Source organism: Squalius cephalus, assembly GCF_949319135.1.
Source record: "Squalius cephalus genome assembly, chromosome: 11".
Taxonomy (NCBI): Eukaryota; Metazoa; Chordata; class Actinopteri; order Cypriniformes; family Leuciscidae; genus Squalius; species Squalius cephalus.
The window spans coordinates 17,645,350-17,667,979 of NC_137132.1; the positions used below are offsets into that span (position 1 = coordinate 17,645,350).

The following is a 22,630-nucleotide window of genomic DNA, read 5'->3' on the forward strand; positions in this document are numbered from 1 at the left end:
TTATTGACTATGTATGTGAAAGAGTGTCAGTTCATTTGTTTCACTGCACCAGCTGTTATTAAGTTCATTGGCTTTTTTTTTTTTTTTACTTAACTGGACCTTTTCCATCAGCTGCACTATGTGACTACATTTCTGTGAACATGATTTCCTCTGTACATCCTCTAGGTGGTATTCTTCCTTTACAGTACTGAGAGGGAGGTTAAATGTTATTGTTTTGTCATTTAGATGGTTTATTATTTTATGTATTTTAATAAATCACTATTTTATTGAATATGTCATGTCTAATAATTGATTCCTATGTGTTACTCTGTCCAACTATAGCATGTTTATTTGGAGCAGTTCTGCAGCAGTTGCATGACCTTATATATATATATATATATATATACATATATATATATATATATATATATATATATATATATACATATATATATATACACACACACACCATTAATAATAATAATAAATGTTAGCAAAAAGCAAATCAGCATATTAAAATTTCTGAAGGATCATGTGACACTGAAGGCTGAAGTAATGATGCTGAATATTCAGCTTTACCATCACAGGAATGAAATACATTTTAAAATATATTCAAGTAGAAAAAGGTTATTATAAATTAACAGTATTGCTGTTTTTACTGTATTTTTGGTCATGAATACATCATTGGTGAGCATAAATTATCTAAAATGTTACACAACATGTTTTGGTCAAGCCAACATAATGCGTTTAAATGTGATATGTATTGTGGCTTGTATGTGAAATGTAGTCACTGAGAAAGTCAGGGCAAGCAAGGTCCTGTTAGCTGCAGGCTACAATAAATCATTTTCCCAGCTCTTTAACATTCTTATACTCGTACATGGTCTGAGCCCATGTTATTTTGATTACTAATCCAAACTATTTAGGTCAACAAGCCATATCAGTTTAAATCAGAGACGCCATGTCTTGGTGCTTTTAGTTCAGTTACGTCAGTCTTTTTTGCCTATTTTCTCATGACTTCCAGGCCAGGACTGCATCATCTTGTTTTTTTTTTTTTTGAAAATTGAAATATAAACCAAAACTGAAATAGCAACATAATACCTTAGGCACACCCATGAACTAAAAGTCAAGTGAAAATTAAAATGGTTTTACTTATTTTCTCACATAATGTTGTTCACTAAACTGGAGTTTACTACCGTAATGATGATGCTTTATGTTCAAAGTTATTTAAAAAGCACTATGCATGTGTGCATTTAATTTTAATATGCAGATATGTTTTCAAAGATATTGAATATATATAATTCTAGAAAATGTATTAATTCATTGATAATTCTGACCACATGGCATGAAATAACTCTTGATACAGTACAACTAAACTTATTTAACAATTTGATGTATGAGGCACAATAGTCAGTCATACATTTCCTTCCTGTACTTGTGATCAGTTGTTTTCTTCTCATTTTTCAATTCTTAGCAGCCAAGCCAAGCATTAATGTTCATAACGCGCAGCAAACGTCTTTTCTGCTGGCTGAAGATAAAGGACTTTGATCTGCAGAAGAGATGAATATGGCCTGTTGAGAAAAACATGCATATAAATCCAAGGGAAAATGTTTTACAGAGAAAACTGATACTATGTAAAACTGCCCATTACCACTGAGTTCAAAAGCTGCATCCACCTTCCCAAAAATGCTAGGCCAATCCGGATGAATTTTCCTTGGAAATCCAGGATCCATCACACTTCTTTTCTCATCATAACTACAAAATATGGAATTTTAGTTCTCTAGTTTAATTACACTGCATTATTTTCTAATAATTCAACAGACAGGAGTCAATTATTCCACAATTATACTACATTTACCACAAGGTATAATGCGTCGTAGCGGGTGTGCATTATTTTCTAACAATTCAATGGCCTGTCGTCAGTTATTATTTACATATAGGTGGGTTTTGTCTAAAATGAGAGATATCTCAGATATCTATACTCTAATGGTTGAATTTAGCTGTTTTCTCCTCGTATTATCGTTAGTTCATGACATTTTGGGAAATTTTTTTTTTTTTACCTGAAATAGTAGTCTCCTGTGAAAAAGTAGGTCTTTTCGCGGTCACTGACATGAACAGCAGCATCTATTTTTTTTACTGTTTCTGGAAATCCAAACTCATAGATGGAGCCATAATAGCTCTTTGACTCCAGTTTGTGAACCACGCAATATTTAGGACCTAATAAACAGAAGAATAAAGGAAAATCATCATTTTTTTAATGATTTTGAAAGAGGTCTCTTATGCTCACTGCATTTGGATAAACATAAATACAGTAAAAACAGCAATTTTGCCAAATATTATTACAATTTTAAATAACTGTTTTCTATTTGAACATATTTTAAAATGTCATTTATTCCTGTGATGACATAATGCTGCATTTTTTTCAAGATCATCACATAATCCTTCAGAAATCATTAATATGCTGATTTGGCGCTCAATATTTCTTATTTTTATTATTAAAATAGTTGTGCTGCTTAATATTTTTTTTCTGAAAAAAAGAGTTCAAAATAACTACTTATTTGAAATACAAATCTTTCGTAACATTATATATTTCGTAACATTATGTCTTTACATTCACTTTTGATCACTTTTAATGCATCCTTAAAAGTATTAATTTCCTTAAAGAAATCTTACTGAACCAAAACTTTTGAACGTGGAAAAGAACAATGACTGAATCGATCAAGAACACAACTATATTATAATGACACAATGTATAAAGCTGCAGTCCGTAGTTTTTCCTCTTTGTCGCCATCTCTGTTCGAAATCTGCAATTGCAGTTATTCGCAGAATTATCAACTTTACGTGGGTTGTGCCTCGGCACGGCACAGCGCGGATGAATCCAATGTTTTGAGGAGAATGTGCGGCTGTCAGTCTGTCTGTGGAAACTGTCATTCAGAATCACAGATTCTACTTTTTGGAAGTATGACCAACTTAAGAATTTTCACCGGTTAATGTCATCTGAACAAGTAAGTAACATCCACTTTTGTTCTGACCAACTAAGGGAAAAAAACATTGCAGTAAATCGCGCTGATTAAATCTATCGATCGCTTATCATATCACTCAAACCGTGCAAATTATACTTTGTTCTCAAATTGTTAATGTTAACAACATCAGCACTGCGTGACTACATTTAATACCCTTTCGATATTATTTTCGCATGGGCCCGGTTGCAGTCTCTCTTTTTTTCTGTAGCCAGTCTGAAGTCTTTTGCATTTTACAACGGATGAATCTCAAGTTGTCACTGGTGATTGTCATTTGAATCTTTCTGGATCCGCCATCAAATTTATAAGTTTAATTATATCAAGTGCTGTGAGAAAAGGCTATAAATCTCCACCTCCAACATCCTCACACGCAACATAGCCTACTAGCCGAGACTCCTTCTTTATGTGTACGGATGTGACGTAATGACGCAATGGCATGCTCGACTTTCCCGCGGAAATCCACCAGTACCACTGGAATTAAAAACATTATTACAAGCTTACCGTTTGGAATCGAGCTAAGGCAAGTAGATAGTTTTGAACACTGGCTGGTTATGTACCTGCTCAAACATATATTTTGGATAATTTTTAACCCAAAAAAGTTACGGACTGCAACCCAATCAAGGTTCAAAATAACATTCAATACATCAGAATTATCAAATTCAGCAAAGCCTTCAAATTATGAAAACTCTTTCTTTAATGATAATGTTGATTTGGCAGCATGCTATTATTTATTTTTATTTATTTTTTACCTGTGAACACATATACCACTCGTTTTGAAGGAATGTCATAGGCTGCATCTACCGGCGAGGTGATGCTCGGTAGAAGAACACTCTGAGGACCTTCTCTTAGTCTGTTCCAGTGTGTCTTCCAGTTTGTTCTCATCCACATGTAACTAGAGACATGCAAAATACTTTATACCTTGAACATTTATCATCTACATTTTTAATTTGTCAGTAGAGATGATTAAATGCTTCACCTGTTTTTAAAGAAAATTATTTCTTTTCCAAATATTGTCACTGCATCAACAGAAAAGTTGGGATCACACTTATTGGGGATTTCAGGTGTCTTCTGTTGTTTTGTTTTCTTTCCTTTCAAAAAAAGAGAAAAAGGGAAACAAATGACCATTTCGTTCAGTATAACAACAAAAAAATGTTTCTTTGGTAAAGTGACTCACCATACAGAGCCTGAATCCCCAGTGTGTCGTCTCTTGGCAGTTTGTATGTTGCAGCGTTGATGAACTTGTACTTTGGATACATAAGAGCAGTGGGGTCCCTTGAGTGAGACAGACCCAAAGAGTGGCCGACCTCGTGCGCTGCCACCGTGAACAGATTGTATCCTGGAGTGCCATCCACATCAACACAATTAATGATTATTAAATATTATTTACAGAAATGTATTACAAATACATTTATTTATTTAAATAATAATATATTAAAAAAAGAAAGATTTGTTTTAGTTCAATACAATAATAAAAATATTATTATCATTGTTATTATTAGTTAAATAAAAATATATTTATTTATTTATAAAAACACATTAACAATAATACTTATTATTATTATTATTATTATTTAATTAAATAAACTCAGTCTATTTTTTATTTATCTATAACAACACATTCATAATAATAATAATAATAATTTATTATTATTGTCATTATTATTTAAAAATATAAAAATAAGTGTTTTATTTATTTATAACAATACACTACAACTAATAATACTTCATGAATACTTCATTATTATTATTATTATTATTAAATAATTAAATAAAAATCAGCCTGTATGTTTGAATTATTTATAACAACAACAACAATAATAATAATAATAATTAATAATAATAAAAATAATATTTTTTATGTTTTACTTAAAATTAGTCTGTATTTATTTATTTATTTATTTATTCATTTATAACAACACATTAATAAGAATAATACTTTATTATTGTTATCAATATTATTTAATTAAATAAAAATCAGTCTGTATTTTTATTTATATCAACAATAGTAAAAATTTACAACAACAATAATAATAATAATAATAATAATTATTATTATTATTTTAAAATCTGGACCATCATTCTTAAATCATGCTCACCCACCCATGGTGCTGCATTGCTATTGCAACTCTTTATGAATACCCTTTAGCTAATTGAACAGTTCCATTATGTGAATGATTCAATGTTTACCGTGCTGTACCTGATCTGCTGTGTCTCGCTGTCCATGTTTCATCCTTATCAAAGTGAACATCTCCTCCAGTGCCCTCTCCAGGCTCAAAAGCGTGAGCTAGCACCCCTCCAGGCCCATCGAAAGGGAAAAAGTCTCCATGTGCTATAGGTGAACAAAATTTCAGCTTTTCACATGTGTTTCCAAAGTATAAAAGTGAAGAAAATACATTAGATTAGTTTAAAATGTACCTTTGGAGAGAAAAGAGAAGGTAATATCTGCATTGCCGTGGTTTACTTGGACAAACTTCAGAGGAGCAGCATCACTCCATATATTTAGAGCCAAACGCAAGGAGTTCTCCACCTCTCCTCGACTGAGATCAGGGGTATATCTCGCAATCCTGCAGGATTCATATGAGCCACATTTTACAAAAGACATGCTGCAACAACCTGAGAGACTCCATGGGAGGAATAACAAACAAACAAAATCCTTAGGCTTTAACACTAGTTGACTATTCTCAGTCACTAACACTAGAACCTATTATAAACCAAGACACACTTTTCAAGACAATACTCATACACATTTGGATGATAACACTCTAAATTTATAAAGCAAGTAAGTGGCAACTCTGCCGGACCTGTAAGTGATGGTGTTGCTCTTCCATTTGGACCGCCCATGATAAACGCTGAAGTTCTCCACGTCAGGTACTCCACATCTGGCCTCTTTCATCACATGCACAGTTTTCTGATCCAGAAGACCACTTTCCTTCAGGTCAAAGAAATGCTGCATTACTCTGATCTTCTCCTTCATGAGTTCTGCATGCCTTTTACTGCGACTGCGCATCTTCAGGTGATAGAACTGCCGCAGATATTCCTGAATCAGAAAATCAGCTTTAGTCTATATTTTCAACATTTACATTTCAAATGAACATAAATCATTATTATTAACTTTTAATAAATACTAAATATTAAATTAGGCTTAATTAAGGATATTTAAGTTTAATTCACTGTAAAATCAAAATAATAATTCAATCATTAATCATTGATATTATTATGAAGTATTCACTAAATTAAGTTTTTACATGATGTTGCACCATCTACACCAAATGTATCTTTGAAACATTAGTGACTCAAACACTAATGCAATCTGTCTAATACAAATCAAAGATGATCAGTGAAGTAAAATATGTTGGATATGTAGCTTAGAGATACACATAATGCCAGACAAACCTCAGCATGTTGGATGTCCTGTGGGCTGGGGCTCTGAAGAGTCACGCGTGAAGTCCTCACAGTGTCTGTATTCACCATCCAACACAGCAAGATCCAAGGCCACAACCAGCTCATTTTGACCATGGTACGCTCATGTTCTCGCTTTTATGTCTGTGTCTTATGCAACTCAAGCACCTTAAGGTAGTAAGCGATCACATGGGACCCGGGCCCTCAAACAAGAATTTACTGTCAGGCATTTAGTGGCTTTTGTCATCCACAAAATGAGGTCACGTCTAGCTTTTCATCAGAAGCCTTAGTGGGGTTATGGGAGTGAAGAGGATTATGATTGTGTCATGATTTGTAGTAAATGATTTTATATACTGTTCACTTTGGATATTCTTAAATGTTAATTTTGCATGAAAAGCAAGTACAAGTAGCCTACTTTTCTTTATTGCAATCATAAATACATGCCGATTAGTGCATATTCAGGCTAAATACTTTGGTTTACCTCAGGTATGCAAGTGCAGAACTGAATGCAAACAAGTTCTTTTCTTAAGTAATGATAGAGTCATATACATTTTTTATTATCATTTTGTCAGATGAAAAATACATTTTAATTTATACCACATTCTGACTCTTTTGATACATTTGCATGATGTTCCAGATATCCCAAAGACAAACAGTAGATGCATTTATCACATGAAATTCAATGCTATACAAATCAATACAACATAATTAATACCATCTTTACAGGTGAAGTGTGTAATTTCTAAACCACTTTAGCGGCAATAAACACAGAATCGCAAAAATAATGATTAAAATTAGAATTAGGAACTATACATACAACCGGCGTAGCGTCATAGAACGTCTCTGAAAAGGTTCACGCCCACTTTTAGGGGAAAACAATCCGGCGAGCGCCATACACAGTAACGGATTGAGGACGTGTACTAACCCTTACAAACATGTAATTTGTATTTAAACATTTTTTTTCCACACAGTAGGCTACCCCTATTATGTATTTGTATTTAATTATTTTTTTCCACACAGTATTTTTTATTTTTTATTTTATTTTAAATACATTTCCATGTATTTATGCCCATCTCTTCCTGCCATCATCATCAATATCTTGCTGTTATGGAAATATCATGAATTACGGATGATGCTATCGAAAGCTAAATCAGGCTAGTTGTATAGCTGGACAGAAAAGTGCACTCAGTAGCTACTCTAAATATAAACACACAATATTATACATTTAAAGATGTTTACGTCTTAAAACCGTAGTAAAATCATTCACATTCACCTGGTGACTCGATGAGGTACGAGTAAATGTCCGGGTAAACCACTGGGTGGGGTTGATAGGCCAATTTGACGCTGGTAGAATGAAACGGGATATGTTTTTAAGTTGCCCAAATTAAGTTTATAAATGTATCGTTCACGCTCTATGGAAGGCAGGGTGGACATATAATTACTCGACATATTTCATCTAAGTGATTTCTGAAGTTATACACGTCTGCCGGCTGTGTACGGACGTTGTTTTGTGCCGCTATTTTGTATTGAAGTCTATGGGAAGTCTGGCTTGTTTTCCCCTAAAAAGGGGCGGTTACAAAATTGACTGTTAAGTTCCCGGATGTGCCGGTTGTATGCCTTCTGGTGTTCATTTAGGTTTATTTCATGTCTATAAGACCTTATGTAGCCCCGCCCCTTTTCAGCGCTGCGCTCGTTGTCTTTTGACTTCCGGTCTGTATTTTCACAGCGATTTTGCATGTTTATTAATGAACGGCTCGTTTTAAAATCTTCCCGGTCGACTGACATTTGTTAAGTCATCTGCTTTAAACATCACAGTCTTCATGATAACTTTCGTTAACTTGACATTAAGTAAATCCACTTCAAAAGCTAATTACTCATGGACAGCAATGCCATAGAAATATACAGAGCGACCGCAAAAACGGAAGTTAAAAGACAATATTCTAAAGATGGCGGCGCCCTCGTTTCTCTGGCGCATAAGGTCTAATAGGTCTATAATAAATATCCATTAACATCCAAGCCAGGAAGTTGTTTTATCTGCTCCAATAATTGCCTTATGTTTGACGTCATATTTGTACACATCTGAGCCAACAAAGAAATGAAGAGAACCTGAAAAAAAGTACAGAGATGGATAAAAGTTATGTGACAGAAAATACAGATAAATTATAGACAAAGTGTAATCAATCTAATACGCACCATCTTTATAAATTGCTGCACTTATGGGTCCATTTATTTCTGGGAAATCATGAGAAATGTTCCGCGGGCTTGAGTCATGCATTGTCTTGTTGTGTTCGTTATACCTATGAGAAAAAACATTTTCAATGTCATTCACGTTAAAGCTGATATTAGTGATACATTGCTGTTGTATCTCTATAGTTCACCTCCAGTACTGATGTTGGGTGAAGAATAGGGTGTGTACAGTTTTGTGAATGTGGACCGCAGCATCTATCTTCTCAACCCATGAGGGGAAGCCCAGACTGCTGATGTTTTTCGCTCTGCCTTTTACTTGAGATCCTTTCACGGTCCAGAAAATCATACCTGTGTTGAAGGTAGCACTGAGAATTCATGTTGTTTAACATCTTAGATGCAATACAGAGATGCACAATGTCTGTACCGTTGAACAGATATGCTGTTGACCGCTGTGGGACCCAATAAGCAGCGTCGATATGACAATCAATTTTTGGCATGAAATTGCTGATGGGGCCTTCCTTTATATCATTTTGATTGTTGTGCTTGATCCACAAGTACCTAAAATGATACAAAGAGTTATATTAAATAACCCTATTTAATAAAAACTGTACACCTGATAGCCTATAAGTAAGAAAATATTCCAAAGAATGTATTCAAGAGCATGATAACCTTTATATTAAATGCATTATGCCATCCAGGAGTCTTAATAAGTTAGGTGGAGATATTTGACACACTGAAATATTATGGCACCATGGATGCTTGTTTAAAAGTTTTGTTTAATTGTGAGCGGTTTAAAAGTCGTTTAAATAGTCATAATTGTGAAATATAAAGTCACAATGGTAAATACTTGCAATTGTGAGAAATATAGACACAATTATGAGATATAAAGACACAATTGCGAGAAATAAAGTCGCAATTGTGAAATAAAGTCACAGTTGTAAGAAACACTCGCAATTGTGAGAAAAAGTCGCAATAGGAAAGAGATGCAATTATAAGAAAAACTGTGAGATAAAGTTGTAATTATAAGAAATAAATTTGCAACTGTGAGAAATAAAGTCAGAATTGTGAGATATAGTCAGAATTGTAAAGAAGACTTGATCTTCACAATCAGTCACAATTATGAGAAATTATAGTAAAAATTATGAGATAAAGTTGCTACTGTGAGAAATAAAGATGCAATTGTGAAATATAAAGTCGCAATTATAAGAAATAAAGTCCCAATTACAAGAAAAACTTTAAGACACAAACTGTGAGATATAAAGTTGCTAATGTTAAAGATAAAGTTGCAATTACGAGAACAAAAGTCAAACAGAAGATTAATACTTCATGTTTCACAAGCTCATCATTCTCTCTCTCTCTTTTTTTTTTTAACAAATGGATTTTAAGTGGCAGCCAACACTATGTGATCAACATACTTGTCCCTGAAGAAGAAAATAGCCTCTCCTACAGTAGTCACAGCATCAAAAGTCAGATCGGGATTACATGTGTCCTTGAATGACACAGGGAAATATGAACCACTGAACCAGGGGTTGCTGGGATAGCTCCAGCTAAACCTTGAAGATGGAAAGGGCCTTTTGTCCCTTGGCCCTGTTGGAGAGGAAAAAAGCACAGACATGTGATCTCTCATATAAATGTGGAAACTGAACGCTGCCTCTGTTCCCACAATATAACAATTTCACAGTCATAGACTTTGAAACATGTTTTATTTTTACCATAGAGTGTGTTGATGTTCATGATATCTTCACCGGAGAGCAGATTGCGTGCTTTACTATGTTTATATGTCGGATACATCACCGATTCTGGGTTTTGCGAATGTTTCAAACCAAGCGCATGACCAAACTCGTGTGCAGCTACCACATACAGGTTAAATCCTGAATGAAAAAAAGAGAGAAAAAAAACAAGTTAGCTGTTTTCTTATTAATACCAAGCCCTATATTATTTGAGTATGTCTATATAAAAAAAAGAAAAAATAATGTAATTAAATTAAAGTAAAATGTACATTACCTTTGAACCCAGCTGTCCATGTTTCAGCTTCATCAAAATGAACGTCCCCACCGATGCCTTCCCCTGGGCCAAAAGCATGGGCCAGTGTGCCGTCTGGACCATCAAATGGGAAGGAGTCGCCATGTTCTATATATTCATTTCAGAATAAATGACATAGCAGATGAGAAACGTTGTCTTCAAAAGTAAATGTGCATATAAGTGGATGCTAACTTACCGTTTCCAACAAACTCCACCATGATGTCCGCCTGGTGAGAATATGACCGCAGGAAAGTGAGAGGGCTGGCCTTTTCCCATGCATCCAGAGCCGACGCGATCAGAGCGTCCACTGTATTCACTGGTAAGTCACTGGTGTACCTCCCAACACTGTAAGATTGTACCGCTTACATTACCATACATGGTGGGCGATCAAAATGAAGAGCATTTTATGTAACATATACAAGTTAAATATGGTATTTACCCATAAGTGATGAGGTTTTTCTTCCACCTGTTTCCACGTCTGTGACTGTAATCCTCCACATCTGAGACACCACATCGAGGAGTCCTCATGACAGCGAGGGTTTCTGGGTTCAGGGTTCCTGTCCTATTCAGCTCAAAAAAGCTCTGCATATCCTTCAGTTTGGAAGAGAAAGAGGGACGACTCCTCCTCCTGCGGCCCGCAGGATCCGCTTGGAAACTGTAGAAGTGCTGCAGGTATTTCTGCAAGGAAACGTGCGGGAACCACCACAGGAAGCATCAACTATTGTCTTTTCCCCCTCCGTTACTGTGTTTAACCCACTTCATAAGCTTCGTTTTAACTTATATATGCTTTTAGGTTTAGGGAAAAATCTGTTGCGTTTGTATATTTTCATTGTATCAAATAATCACATTAGACAAAAACAAATAAACATGATAAATGTGAAGTTATTTGTATTTTAACTCATATGCATCAATAGAATGGATGAATAAAACAGTTACTAATGAAATACTTGATAGTGAGAATGGAAGATAACACAAAATCACTTAGAATTGTGGATTATTCCTCCCGAGTTCATTAAGAACAAACAAACACACACACATATATATGAGCTGGGTTACAGTACTAATCCAGTTGCATTAAAAAGGTGCAAATGCAGGACTTACTGTTGCCAGGGACAGGTCATTCTGAGCAGGAACCGATCCATCATCTTCAAATGGTAAAGGTGCAGAATGATACTGACCAAAAATGCCAAAGGCACAAACTAGACAGAGCAAAACACGCATCTCCCCTCTGCAGACCACAGAAGCTTCTGAATATGGCCAGTCCAAGGAGACATTGAAAGTCTTAGCTGATGTGAACCCTTTTTAACCTATTATTATGACTCAGACAGTGCCAAAACCAGGAAAACCTCAAGCTTAGGGAGTGGTTTGCTCTGGTCACAAGAAAAGAGGGATCCTGTGTAAGATGTGTCAAATTATAGGCATCAAAGGAGGCATTAACCTAAAAAAAAACCAAAAAAAAAACAATTCCTAGATTTCACATGGGATTGTCTGAGTGATATCCATAGTTCCTGCTGTATTTCATGGCCAATGACATGTATCTTCCATTATCTGCTCTTTGTTGGCGAGAATAGAATAAATAAATATAAAAACATCTGGAAATGTTTTTTCCTCCCCATAAATAACTCTAATATCAACAATGTTTTGTACAGTGGAGTGTTACTTGCAGTATATCTGGTGATCTGGACCATTTATACATGAATGCAGTTATTTCCTTTCCTTGAGAATCTGGCAGAAGTATAATTGTGTAAATATTATCTTTTTTTTTTTTCCTTTACTTTAAAAAACACTGATACAACAGTTTATGCATAAATACTTTTTGGTATTCTTTACTATTTTAAAGACGAAAGTTTTAGCTTTTTACAGCAACATTTGCTCTTAAAGTGAAACTTTGCTTCATTATTAAACTGTTCATTGCAAAAATGTTCTTTGGAATACATCCTCACTGGAATTTTAACGCTTTCATAGTTTTGAGACCAATCAGAGAGTCATAGTATTCAGTATTCAATTCATAGTAGTCCTGTCTTTGAAGGCTTATACGTTATTGTTTAAAAAAAAAAAAAAAAAATTTCCATATGGAGAAAATGAATGAGATCCTGACTATTGCACTCTATCAAACTGCTCAGGTGACACTACTTTCATTGTATTTCACCATGAATTCACTCACTCATTTCATAAAAACACAACTGTCACAAATTTTTGGGTCTCTGGGTTATCAACTAGTGAAAATGACTGCATTGTTATGACGTTAATATTAATATTATTGTAATATAACTGTTCGTATATACATTTTTTTCTGGCGAGTATACATAACAAGCAGAATAATTTACTGCCAGATATTATGTCAAAATACATTTTTGCCATAAGAACCAGCTTACCTCACATTATTTCTTACATGCAGTTAGTATTAGTAATGCTTCCATAGTTTTGAGGCCTTTAGTTTTCCATTTTCCCTTCAATTTCTATATACTTTGTTTTAGGAGAACGAAGAGATGTGTCTCGAGACATTCTTCAGTGTTGGATTCAGTAAAGCAGACATTGCATAAAACCCTCTATAAATGCTTCTGTGCTAAAATGGGTAACCTGAATGAGTAGGAGGACAGTATTTAAAGAAACGTAATTTTAAGTTACCGTCCAAGAAATGGCAGTAAAAGAATGTTTGCAGCAGATGTAATTATGGTCTTACTGCCTTTCTGCCATAAAATGCTAAAGTAGCTAATTGTAAAATTGTTTGTGGTGAGAAGGATACATAAAATAAAATGTCTTCATTGTACAATTGCTCAATTTGTAGAGTACAATGTAAGCGGACTCCAGACAACCCAGGGACTGTCTAAAAGGGTAGAAAACATTGTTCTTTCTCACGTTTATCAAACATACAGGCAAAAAAGGGACAAAGAAAAATACATCCTGAAACATGCAAGAGCATTTCCCTTCTTGGACACACTGAGCCTCACATGCCTGCCAAGAGCCCTTCCAGGGTGCCTTAAAGCAAGAAAGAAACAGCCAAACATATTGTATACATATATACCATCAACAGCTCGTCTCATATGTCTCTGTGGCGTCTCGATTTCTGCAATGGTTTCACAATACATAGCCGTGAGCCAGTAATCCACAGATTGCGTTGCATTCCTTATTTTGCTTTCAAAGGACTTCCATTGCACAACTCACAACCACTCAAACTTGCAAAAGAAGATCCTGGTTATCATTGAGGCAATCATTCGGTTAATTCGTTTGAACAGTCTGTTCAACAATTGCTTTAGGCCTCATAAGAACTGCTAGAAGATCTAACATAAGAGGGGTGAGGAGGACATACGATGAGTACGTATGCTAAAAATGATGAGTATTTTCAAATGAATGGATATCTCTTTCACATAGGATCAATATTAGGCAACAACATTTGTCATCATAGGATAATGTATTGGCAATGTTATTTTGGAGCTTGTTTTGCTGTTTTTAATAGATCAGTCTCGTCCTCACAGTGACTGGATAAGCAAGGTTTTGCAAGACTATATTCACATGATGGCCTGGACAATGCACTTACCCTTCAGTGAGAAATCATTGGAATATGGAATAATGTGATTCACTGTGATCTTTAAATGCACAAAAATGAATAACTAAATCTGATCTGGTTAATAGTTCTTTCATGTGCAATATTCTTTTCAGCAATTTCCTTGAACGTGAGGCCATTTTACTGCAAAGCGATGATGGTCAGCTGGTTCTTAGCAATCATCATGTTAGCTGGTCATTTTGTGCCAGGGCCAAAAAACTGTGAAATTTGTCTGTTTTTTTTTTGTTTTGTTTTGGCCAGTGAAGCTTTTTGCAATTATTTAAAATGCATCCGATTACTCTACACAATAATCTAGAAACAATGTTAATGAACACCACAACAAATGAAGCAGTAAACTTTGCAAACACAAAATTAGGTCACTGACAAAACTATTATGACTGTTCTCCTTCACTACACTGTAAAAAATCCAACTTACGTTTTGTATGACAAATTCAGTTTTTAAAGTTTATTCAACTATTTAACATGAAAAAAGTTGAGAAAAGTTGAGATAACTCAAACACGTAAGTTGAGAAAACTCAAAAATGTTCTGCAGCTGGTTGCCTTAAACTTTTAAGTTTTCTCAACTTTTTTTTTTTTTTACAGTGTAGTTTGCTTTCTGTCCTATACAATTAGTACGATAAACACTCCTGGATGAAAAAGCATCTGCTCAACTTTAGTGCCAGTGGAACCGGAGAGGTCTCTACTGCCACCTCCTTGTGTCAAGTCATGTGACACAAAAACCACAGGCATTCTCACCAACAGACGGGGCTATAGAGTAAAAAACGCATCATGTTTTCATCCAAACTCATCACAAGAAGCTTTTAACCCAGTTAAAGGGATAGAATTTCACTTTTTGTCATTGTTTATTCACCCTCTTGTTGTAAAGCTGTATAAATTTCTTTCTTCTGTGGAACATAAAAACTAAGTTATCAAGGTTCTTAAAAATGTCTTTCTTTGTGTTCCACAGAAGAAAGAAAGTCTTACAGTTTTGGAACAACATGAGGCTGAGTAAATAATGACAGCATTTTAGAAACCTCCCATTAGGAAAAATGCTACAAGTGCAATATTCAAGGTGGAAAAAAATGCTTTAATGTAACTAAAACATTCCATATTATTTTTAAGTTGGCATGAAATGAAACATTTCTGAATGCATGTTAAAATTGCATTGTGAACAGTTCATCCTCAGAATGTCATAACTAGACCTTCGGGGCAAAACGTCATACTTCTCTCTGGAGACGTATGCAGGACTTCTCCAATCCTTTAGTCTGCTTGAACCTAGTCTTGCTTAGCCAGATCTTCAGACTGATGGCAGAAAGTCTGGACTCCATAGCAGCTTTCATTGGCCAAAGACCGCCCAGAGGCCGTCTGACTGACATGTAAAGCAACTAATCACAGTTTGTTTTGTTCCGCGTCATGTTTAGGGGCGTGAAAATGTAACTTCGATGTCCCTACAATAACAGACCACTGTGCAAAACTCTTGGATGTATTTTAAAGTGTCTATGCCACAAACTTTACATACTTAAAATGCTCTTAAAAATCCAGAAAAGTCCCATAAGTGCTGATTGTGACAGTTGTTTTCACCAAAAAAGTATTTTCCTTGAGGGGGCTCAGCGTCATGTCATCTTTTTTTCCAAGCAGACTGTTAAAGAACTCGACATGCGTCTCCCGGACGTCCTGTAGAATTCAACCAATCAGATGACGACTGTCCTTTTGACTGAAGTGTTTCCAATTGTGGGCCAAATGCATCAGACGTTCTATATTGTAAAAGGTATTTCTATATTGAATGGTAGTAAAAGATTAAGTGATAAACTTTTATCACTTAATTGTGTCACTATATGAAATACCAGAGAGAAATTTGTTGTTTCGAATAGGGCTGGGCGATATATCGCATGACATTGTTAGGCGCATCTCGTCAGTAAAGCCGGTTCCTTGATTAGTAGTAAATCGCCATCACCTGCTTTCAGATGGAGCGGCATTCACTACAAAGTGCCATAGTTGACTGACAAGGTGATGGCGATTTACTACTAATCAAGGAACCGGCTTTACTGACGAGATGCACCTAACAATGTCATGCGATATATCGCCCAGCCCTAGTTTCGAATGTGTAAACGGACAAGTTCTCTTCAGCTTCAAAATTGATTTATGAAAAAATTAATATTTACATTATGAGTGCCACATGATTGGGCAGATATTCCAATAGAGTTCAAATAGAGTGTGTGAGATTACAAGTGTCCACCAATCCTCTCAGCTAGTCAGAGTTCTCCTCATTGCTGGAGTGCAACAGTGCACATTCCTGTCTCCTGCTCTGGCTGCTTCTCCTCTTCCTCCGGCCAACCATCCTAAGCCTTCGGCGGATGATGTCTGGAACACAAACAACACCTCTGTTGAGCCAACATCCATGGGAAAGTGACAGAATAAATGGTTTACGCAACACGAAGAACTCGAGAGTGTGTACTCACCACCCACGTTCTCATAGTCTTGCTGGTTGTCGTGCCAGTAGAGACTGGAGGAAGATCGGCAGTGGCGATAGAGACGTGTATGGAGCACAGACAGGGTGAGAAGCACTAAGAGGAAGCCCAGAGCGCCTGCTGCCCACATGGCCTCATCAGTTCGTGGGATGGGTATCTTCTCCCCCCTCAGCGGCCCTTCTATATGAGGAGACACTGAGTCTGGAACTCCACACTGTCCGAGCTCCCCGCACTCAGATCCAGATCTCTGCGCCTTTGTGTCAGTCTTGATGCGATGCCTCTTACCTTCTGCTATAGTTTTCTTGTGCGTTTTTCTGTCTATTTGATATTTGATATTCTTTGTCTTCTCAGAGTCCTTTGCTGAACTGAGAGATTGTGTAACAGTTAGCAGTGAGAGGGAGGCCATTTCCTTTGTGTTGTTTTGTGGCAGTGTGTCTGTACGATTCAGTTTTGCACTCTCTGTGCGGTTAAGTTTGTCTGGTTTGACGTCATATTTCAGTTCCACTTTCTCTGGTGGTTGTTTGAGGACATTTCTGATTTTTCTGGTTTTCCTTCTAGTCCTCTGTACCTCAGTGAGACTGAGAGCCTCCATGCAGCAGCGTTTAAGAGACTAGCGATTAAAGGAGAAGACGAGCATAGAAGGTTAACATTAGCATTTCTATTTACATAAAACGACTGCATTATCATACAAATCTTGACCGATATATATTGATCAATGTAAGGCAATTTCTTCACCTTTAATCTCTCCACTTTGGACATCTCTTGACTGGTGTTCACTGGTTTGTGGACAGGTGCTGGTTTTGTCAAATACAGATTGTACTTTGCTCTTTGGCTTGTACTAGCTTGACTAATATTGGAGGAAATGGAAAGCAGCCAATCACAAACCCCAATTGTGATGCGGGACATCTCTAGTGAGCGACCCCACGAGACCACAGCTAAAGGCTTTGAGAAAGATAACAGACATGAGATATTTGTCAGAAATGGTGCTTTTTAAATGCATAAAAAAAACTGGTAACATTTTTTAGTAAGGTTCAATTTGGTACCACCAGTTAATGCATTAGCTATTGTGAACTAATGGATCTTGACACACTACAATTCAAAAGTTTGGGGTCAGTAAGATTTTTAAAAGAAAGAAATACTTTTGTTCAGCAAGGATTCATTAAATTGATCAAGTGACAGTTCTAGTAAAATTATATTTAAAATAACCAGTTCTTTTGAACTTTCTATTCATCAAAGATGTTTCCACAAAAATATTAAGCAGCAGCAAATATTAAGCAGAACTTCTTATTAATAATAATAAAAATGTTTCTTGAGCAGCAAATCAGCATATTAAAATGATTTCTGAAGGATCATGTGACACTGAAGACTGAAGTAATGATGCTGAAAATTCAGCTTTGCCACCACAGGAATAAATTACATTTTTAATAAAATATATTAAAATAGAAAATAGTTATTTTAAATTTGAATAATATTTCACAGAGTTACTGTTTTTACTGTATTTTTGATTAAATAAATGCAGCCTCGGTGAGCATAAGAGACTTCTTTCATAAACATTTAAAAAATCTTACTGACCCCAAACTTTTGAACAGTAGTAAATAGTAATACATTTCAAAATAAACCTAAAATGCATATTTGAGCGGTTTTAACTGAAAGCAACTTCAGTGAAATATCTTAAAATATGTCAGTGCCATTGTTTTGTCTCAAGATGCACACAAATAATGTTTTTTCCTAAGGCACGTTTATAAAAAGCGAATTAAATGTCCTAATTAAACTAAGGCTTAATCCTGGCTTAATCTAAGCTCTGTCTGTGAAACCAGCCATTAAGTTGTATAAATTAACATTATTTAATATATTATGAATTATAATGTATTAACAATGAACAATAATTAAAAAATTAGCCTAGATTAATGAAAGCAAATTATTAGTAAATTACACATAATGCATTAATGCTGATTGAAATTGATTGTAAAATGTTACCAAATAATTCTGATACTAAATGTAATCTACATTTGTTTGACGTCAGTCACAGACAACCATCCAGTGCTCACACCTGTGTCTACTGTGAGCTACTGTTGTGAATGGTGACTCACTCTGTGTTGGCTGAGCCACGGGTGAGGTGTGATGATGTAATGAGGCAGACACGAATGAGCCAACACCGCCAGACTCCTGTGAGCTTCCGCCGAGACACACGGGTGATACAGGAACACCAGCGCTCCATTCTGTCAGAAACAACACGTTCAGAGCTCATTGATAAAAATAGCTTTAGGTTTAGATTTACAGTATGAATACTGTGATTGTTTGGCAATAGTACGAATACTGGGATTACTTTGAGGTTGTTTAGCCAGCGCTGAGGGGGGCAGTAGAGGTACTCTCCACTCGTGGCCTCAACAGGCCGGTAAGGTCCACTGAAAAAACGAAACAAAAACAACTTATTTAAAAAACACAACGGTAACAAAACGGTAAAGTGTCCTTGTTACACATGTAGTTACTGTAGTAATAACTATAAATTATTAAAATTTTCTGGGTACTCAAAGCGCTTTCCATCGAGGGGGGGGGGGGGGGGGGGGGGCGACGACCTCCTCAACCACCACTAATGTGCAGAATCCACCTGGATGATGCGACGGCAGCCATATTGCGCCAGAACGCCCACCACACACCAGTTTATTGGTGGAGAGGAGACAGTGATGAAGCCAATGAGTATATAGGGATGATTAGGAGGCCATGGTGGACAGAGGCCAAGGGGCAAATTTGGCCAGGATTCCAGGGTTACACCTTAACTCTTTTTCGAAGGACATCCTGGGATTTTTAATGACCACAGAGAGACATTAAAATAATTGCATAATTACATGCAACCAACCCCTATTCCTAACCCTAACCCTATTGTAAGTATATGTAGTTAATTATTACTCAGTACCTAAATGTATAATTACACGGTTACACACTGTCAGTATTACAAACACAACAATTTAAACTGATAACACACAACTACACATTTGAATAAGGTTGGGAATTCTTTACACATCTGAATAGGGTTGGGAATTCTAATCAAATGACATTCGGATCTGTTAACGACTTACCATAGCGAATCAGGGTAAGACAAAAACACGTTTTGAAAGAAGGATTGATGATGTATTGACTTCCATGGTATGAGGAAAAATATACTATGGAACAACTGTTTGGTTACCCATATTCTTCAAAACATCTTTTGTGTTCAGCAGAAGAAAGAAATTCATACAGGTTTAGAGCAACTTGAGGGTGAGTAAATGAAAGAATTGAAATTTTTGGGTGAACTACACCCCTTTAAGAAGAATCTGAACCAGAACCAGATTATATTCTTTACAACCCTTATATTAGAAGTAAAAACAGATAAGAAATGACAGGTACAGGATCTGAGAGTGTGTCATAGCTTACTGGGTGGGAATACGGTCATTGTATGTAATGGGTGTGTCCATACAGATGGAATCGGCAGCCTGCACGGGACAAAAGTCAAAGTTACAAGATAAGCACTTTTATTAAAAGGCCTACTTTATTAGATATGATGCACAAATATAGCATAATACAAAATAAAATGTATAATACAGAGTTGAATTGGTTATAACATTACAGTGCACAATGCCATGCTTGAGAGTGAACAATGTTTTCAACATGTCCCATTTGAGATTCATTTACCTTTATAATATGTTTTGTATCAATATCAGGGATAATCTGAAATAACAAAAAGGAACATCCATCAGTCATGTTTTTATTAGGGATGCACGATAGACTAGGCCACCATATCGGTATCGGACGATATATGTTCATTTTTAATGTTGTTATTGGCAAATTTGGCCGATATATTAAAGCCGATAAATAATGCATTATTTCCTTCAGCTGAGACACTTCAGATGCACACTGTTCGCCATGATGGTTTTGAATTGCTTGAAATATGATTGAAATCACTTCAAAAAGAATATGAAGTCGGACATATAGGCTACATAAAACTAGAATGAGAACAGTATAATTGTGTGCTTTTAATAGTGAGACTTTTGTTTTTGTAACTAATCAGGCCCTCAAAAATTATATAAAAATTTGGATTTAGATTTTTCGGCCAATATATCGGTTATTGGCTTTCAAATATAAAGAATTATCGGTTATCGGTATCGGCCAAAATGTTCATAGGTGCATCCCTAGTTTTTATCATCACTGTGCATTTGGTACTGAGTAGTTTAGTTTTGCACTGTATAATAAAAACATATTTTACCGTCTGTGAATGTGGCCAGAGCTCTTGACACACAAGCTCTTCAGGTCCTGGTAGGTCTGTGACTAGATTTGTCTGAAATAATTGTTATAAGAAAATGAGATCTCTTAGTTACCACAGATCGTGCCAAACATAGTTTTAGAAGTCATCTAGCAGGACCGCGGCTGTCACCGCTTGACATGTCAATTGTTTACTATGGTTGTTGGTTACCATTTAATAATTTCTAACGTGGTGTAATGAGCAAATACCTTGCCATTGTCGCAGTGTGTCAGTCTGGAGGGGCAACACTGTGTCACACAGAGACAAATGAATCCAGACAGGAGAATCACTCGACGGCTCATGACTTCATCTGAGTCCAGTTAAATACATTCAATACGGTAAGGTTTACGGTATCTCTGCCACATAACTACAACACACTGTAGGACTTTGTTAAATGAGAAGACTGTGTTTAAAAGCGTCTGATGATCCATGCTGAGCTCGAGGATAAAACACAAGTTCACTGTTGAAAAGTTATTACTTAAAGAAACACGAAACCAACAAGCTATGGACTCGTTCGACTACTGAGAAAGCCATCGCGATTCGTAATAAAGCAGACCGGAACAGTCAGAGATGTTTTGAAACCAAGTGTTTAGTCTTGGGTTTCTATAAACATTTGAAGTTTCTCTTTTGACAAGTTAAAAGTTGACAATACGGATCGGATTTTCGCGAGCTGTAAACACATCTACACCTTCCACGCACGTACATGTCTTCTGTTTATAATTGTTTGTCAGTACAGCCTAAGATCACGTAACTTTTATACACATAACATCATGAGTCTTCAGGGATACACACACATATTTAGTCTACGGTGGCTCACATGGTTCAAAATTCGTTTCCGTCCTTTCGGACTCCTCGGCGTCATACCAACTAGGAAGTCTATTATCAGTAAATAATGTTGCAACTTGCAAGATATGTTGTTTATCAATAATAATGAAAAATCAATAAGAGAAAAACGCAATGCTAAATTTACCGTAAAGCGAGCACATGTCATTTAAGTGAAAGTACATGAAACTAAAATTGCGTGGTTGGTCAATAAAACCCAATGGAAAGTTGCAAACAGTAAAGTTACAGTTTTATTCATTCGTTCATTTACCTATTGGTAGTTGCTCTGGTTTTATTTATTCATTCATTCATTTACCTATTGGTAGTTGCTCTGGAAAAGTGAATGAAAATAGAAAATAATGAATATAATATGACTAAATCAGCTTTAAATTCAAAATAGGCTTCTGCGTTTCCCTCTGGACACAATCTGTCTTTGACATGTTTACATGTATTGTCATGATAATTTCTAGAGCTTTATAATACATGAATAGTTGAACCTTTAAACATTATAAGTACCAAAATGGTACTAAATGCATTATGTGTTGTTCTGCATGCTAAACTGTATCTAAAATGGTATTAAACAGCTATATACACAACCATGTAAAATGTTCCCATGAATTTAATATTTTTAGTTTTAAAATGTTTTTTTTTTAGACTTCAAACTCAATTAGTACATTTTGTCTGTTTTACCAGTGGGATTAAACTGTCTTCTGCTGTGAAACAAAATTGAAAAGCAAGCATACTATTTTTCAGAACATTATACCTAAATAAAGGACACTGGGAAAATGATTACACTGAAAAAGATTAATTAGGTTCGGGGGAAAATTTAAAAAAAATCTTTTTTACCACATTAAATAAAATGTTTTAGTGACCAAGAATAAACGATTGCTGCCATTTCATCTAACAAGAAGACAAA

General features: G+C 35.6%; 3 protein-coding genes across 5 annotated transcripts; all 3 read right to left on the reverse strand.

The window, feature by feature from the left end:
* Positions 1-1,190: 1,190 nt before the first annotated feature.
* On the reverse strand, positions 1,191-6,512 carry mmp20a (matrix metallopeptidase 20a (enamelysin); the record flags this gene model as incomplete). Its single annotated transcript, XM_079887123.1, has 11 exons — positions 1,191-1,547; positions 1,628-1,731; positions 2,037-2,193; positions 3,498-3,602; positions 3,746-3,888; positions 3,973-4,084; positions 4,171-4,332; positions 5,194-5,325; positions 5,412-5,560; positions 5,798-6,033; positions 6,390-6,512. 11 exons carry the CDS (start codon positions 6,510-6,512, stop codon positions 1,447-1,449), a joined length of 1,524 nt encoding a protein of 507 aa, XP_079743249.1. The 3' UTR covers positions 1,191-1,446.
* Positions 6,513-6,844: 332 nt separating this feature from the next.
* Positions 6,845-11,887, reverse strand: mmp20b (matrix metallopeptidase 20b (enamelysin)). Its single transcript, XM_079885526.1, has 10 exons — positions 11,706-11,887; positions 11,044-11,282; positions 10,801-10,949; positions 10,587-10,712; positions 10,295-10,453; positions 9,998-10,169; positions 9,007-9,140; positions 8,774-8,930; positions 8,589-8,692; positions 6,845-8,501 (listed from the first exon to the last, which is right to left on the reverse strand). Exons 1-10 carry the CDS (start codon positions 11,823-11,825, stop codon positions 8,401-8,403), a joined length of 1,461 nt encoding a protein of 486 aa, XP_079741652.1. The 5' UTR covers positions 11,826-11,887; the 3' UTR covers positions 6,845-8,400.
* Positions 11,888-15,216: 3,329 nt separating this feature from the next.
* tp53i13 (tumor protein p53 inducible protein 13) lies at positions 15,217-21,709 on the reverse strand. Of its 3 annotated transcripts, none has more exons than XM_079885485.1 (10): positions 21,102-21,709; positions 20,857-20,928; positions 20,286-20,321; positions 20,028-20,086; positions 18,943-19,021; positions 18,707-18,835; positions 17,352-17,558; positions 16,608-17,226; positions 16,263-16,509; positions 15,217-16,021 (listed from the first exon to the last, which is right to left on the reverse strand). In XM_079885485.1, the coding sequence occupies exons 1-9, from the start codon at positions 21,192-21,194 to the stop codon at positions 16,397-16,399; spliced, it is 1,407 nt and encodes a 468-aa protein (XP_079741611.1). In that variant the 5' UTR covers positions 21,195-21,709; the 3' UTR covers positions 15,217-16,021; positions 16,263-16,396. The 3 variants fall into 3 exon arrangements, with proteins under 3 accessions (XP_079741611.1, XP_079741610.1, XP_079741609.1); XM_079885484.1 differs by having other exon boundaries at positions 16,259-16,509; XM_079885483.1 differs by having other exon boundaries at positions 15,218-16,102; positions 16,195-16,509.
* Positions 21,710-22,630: the final 921 nt, after the last annotated feature.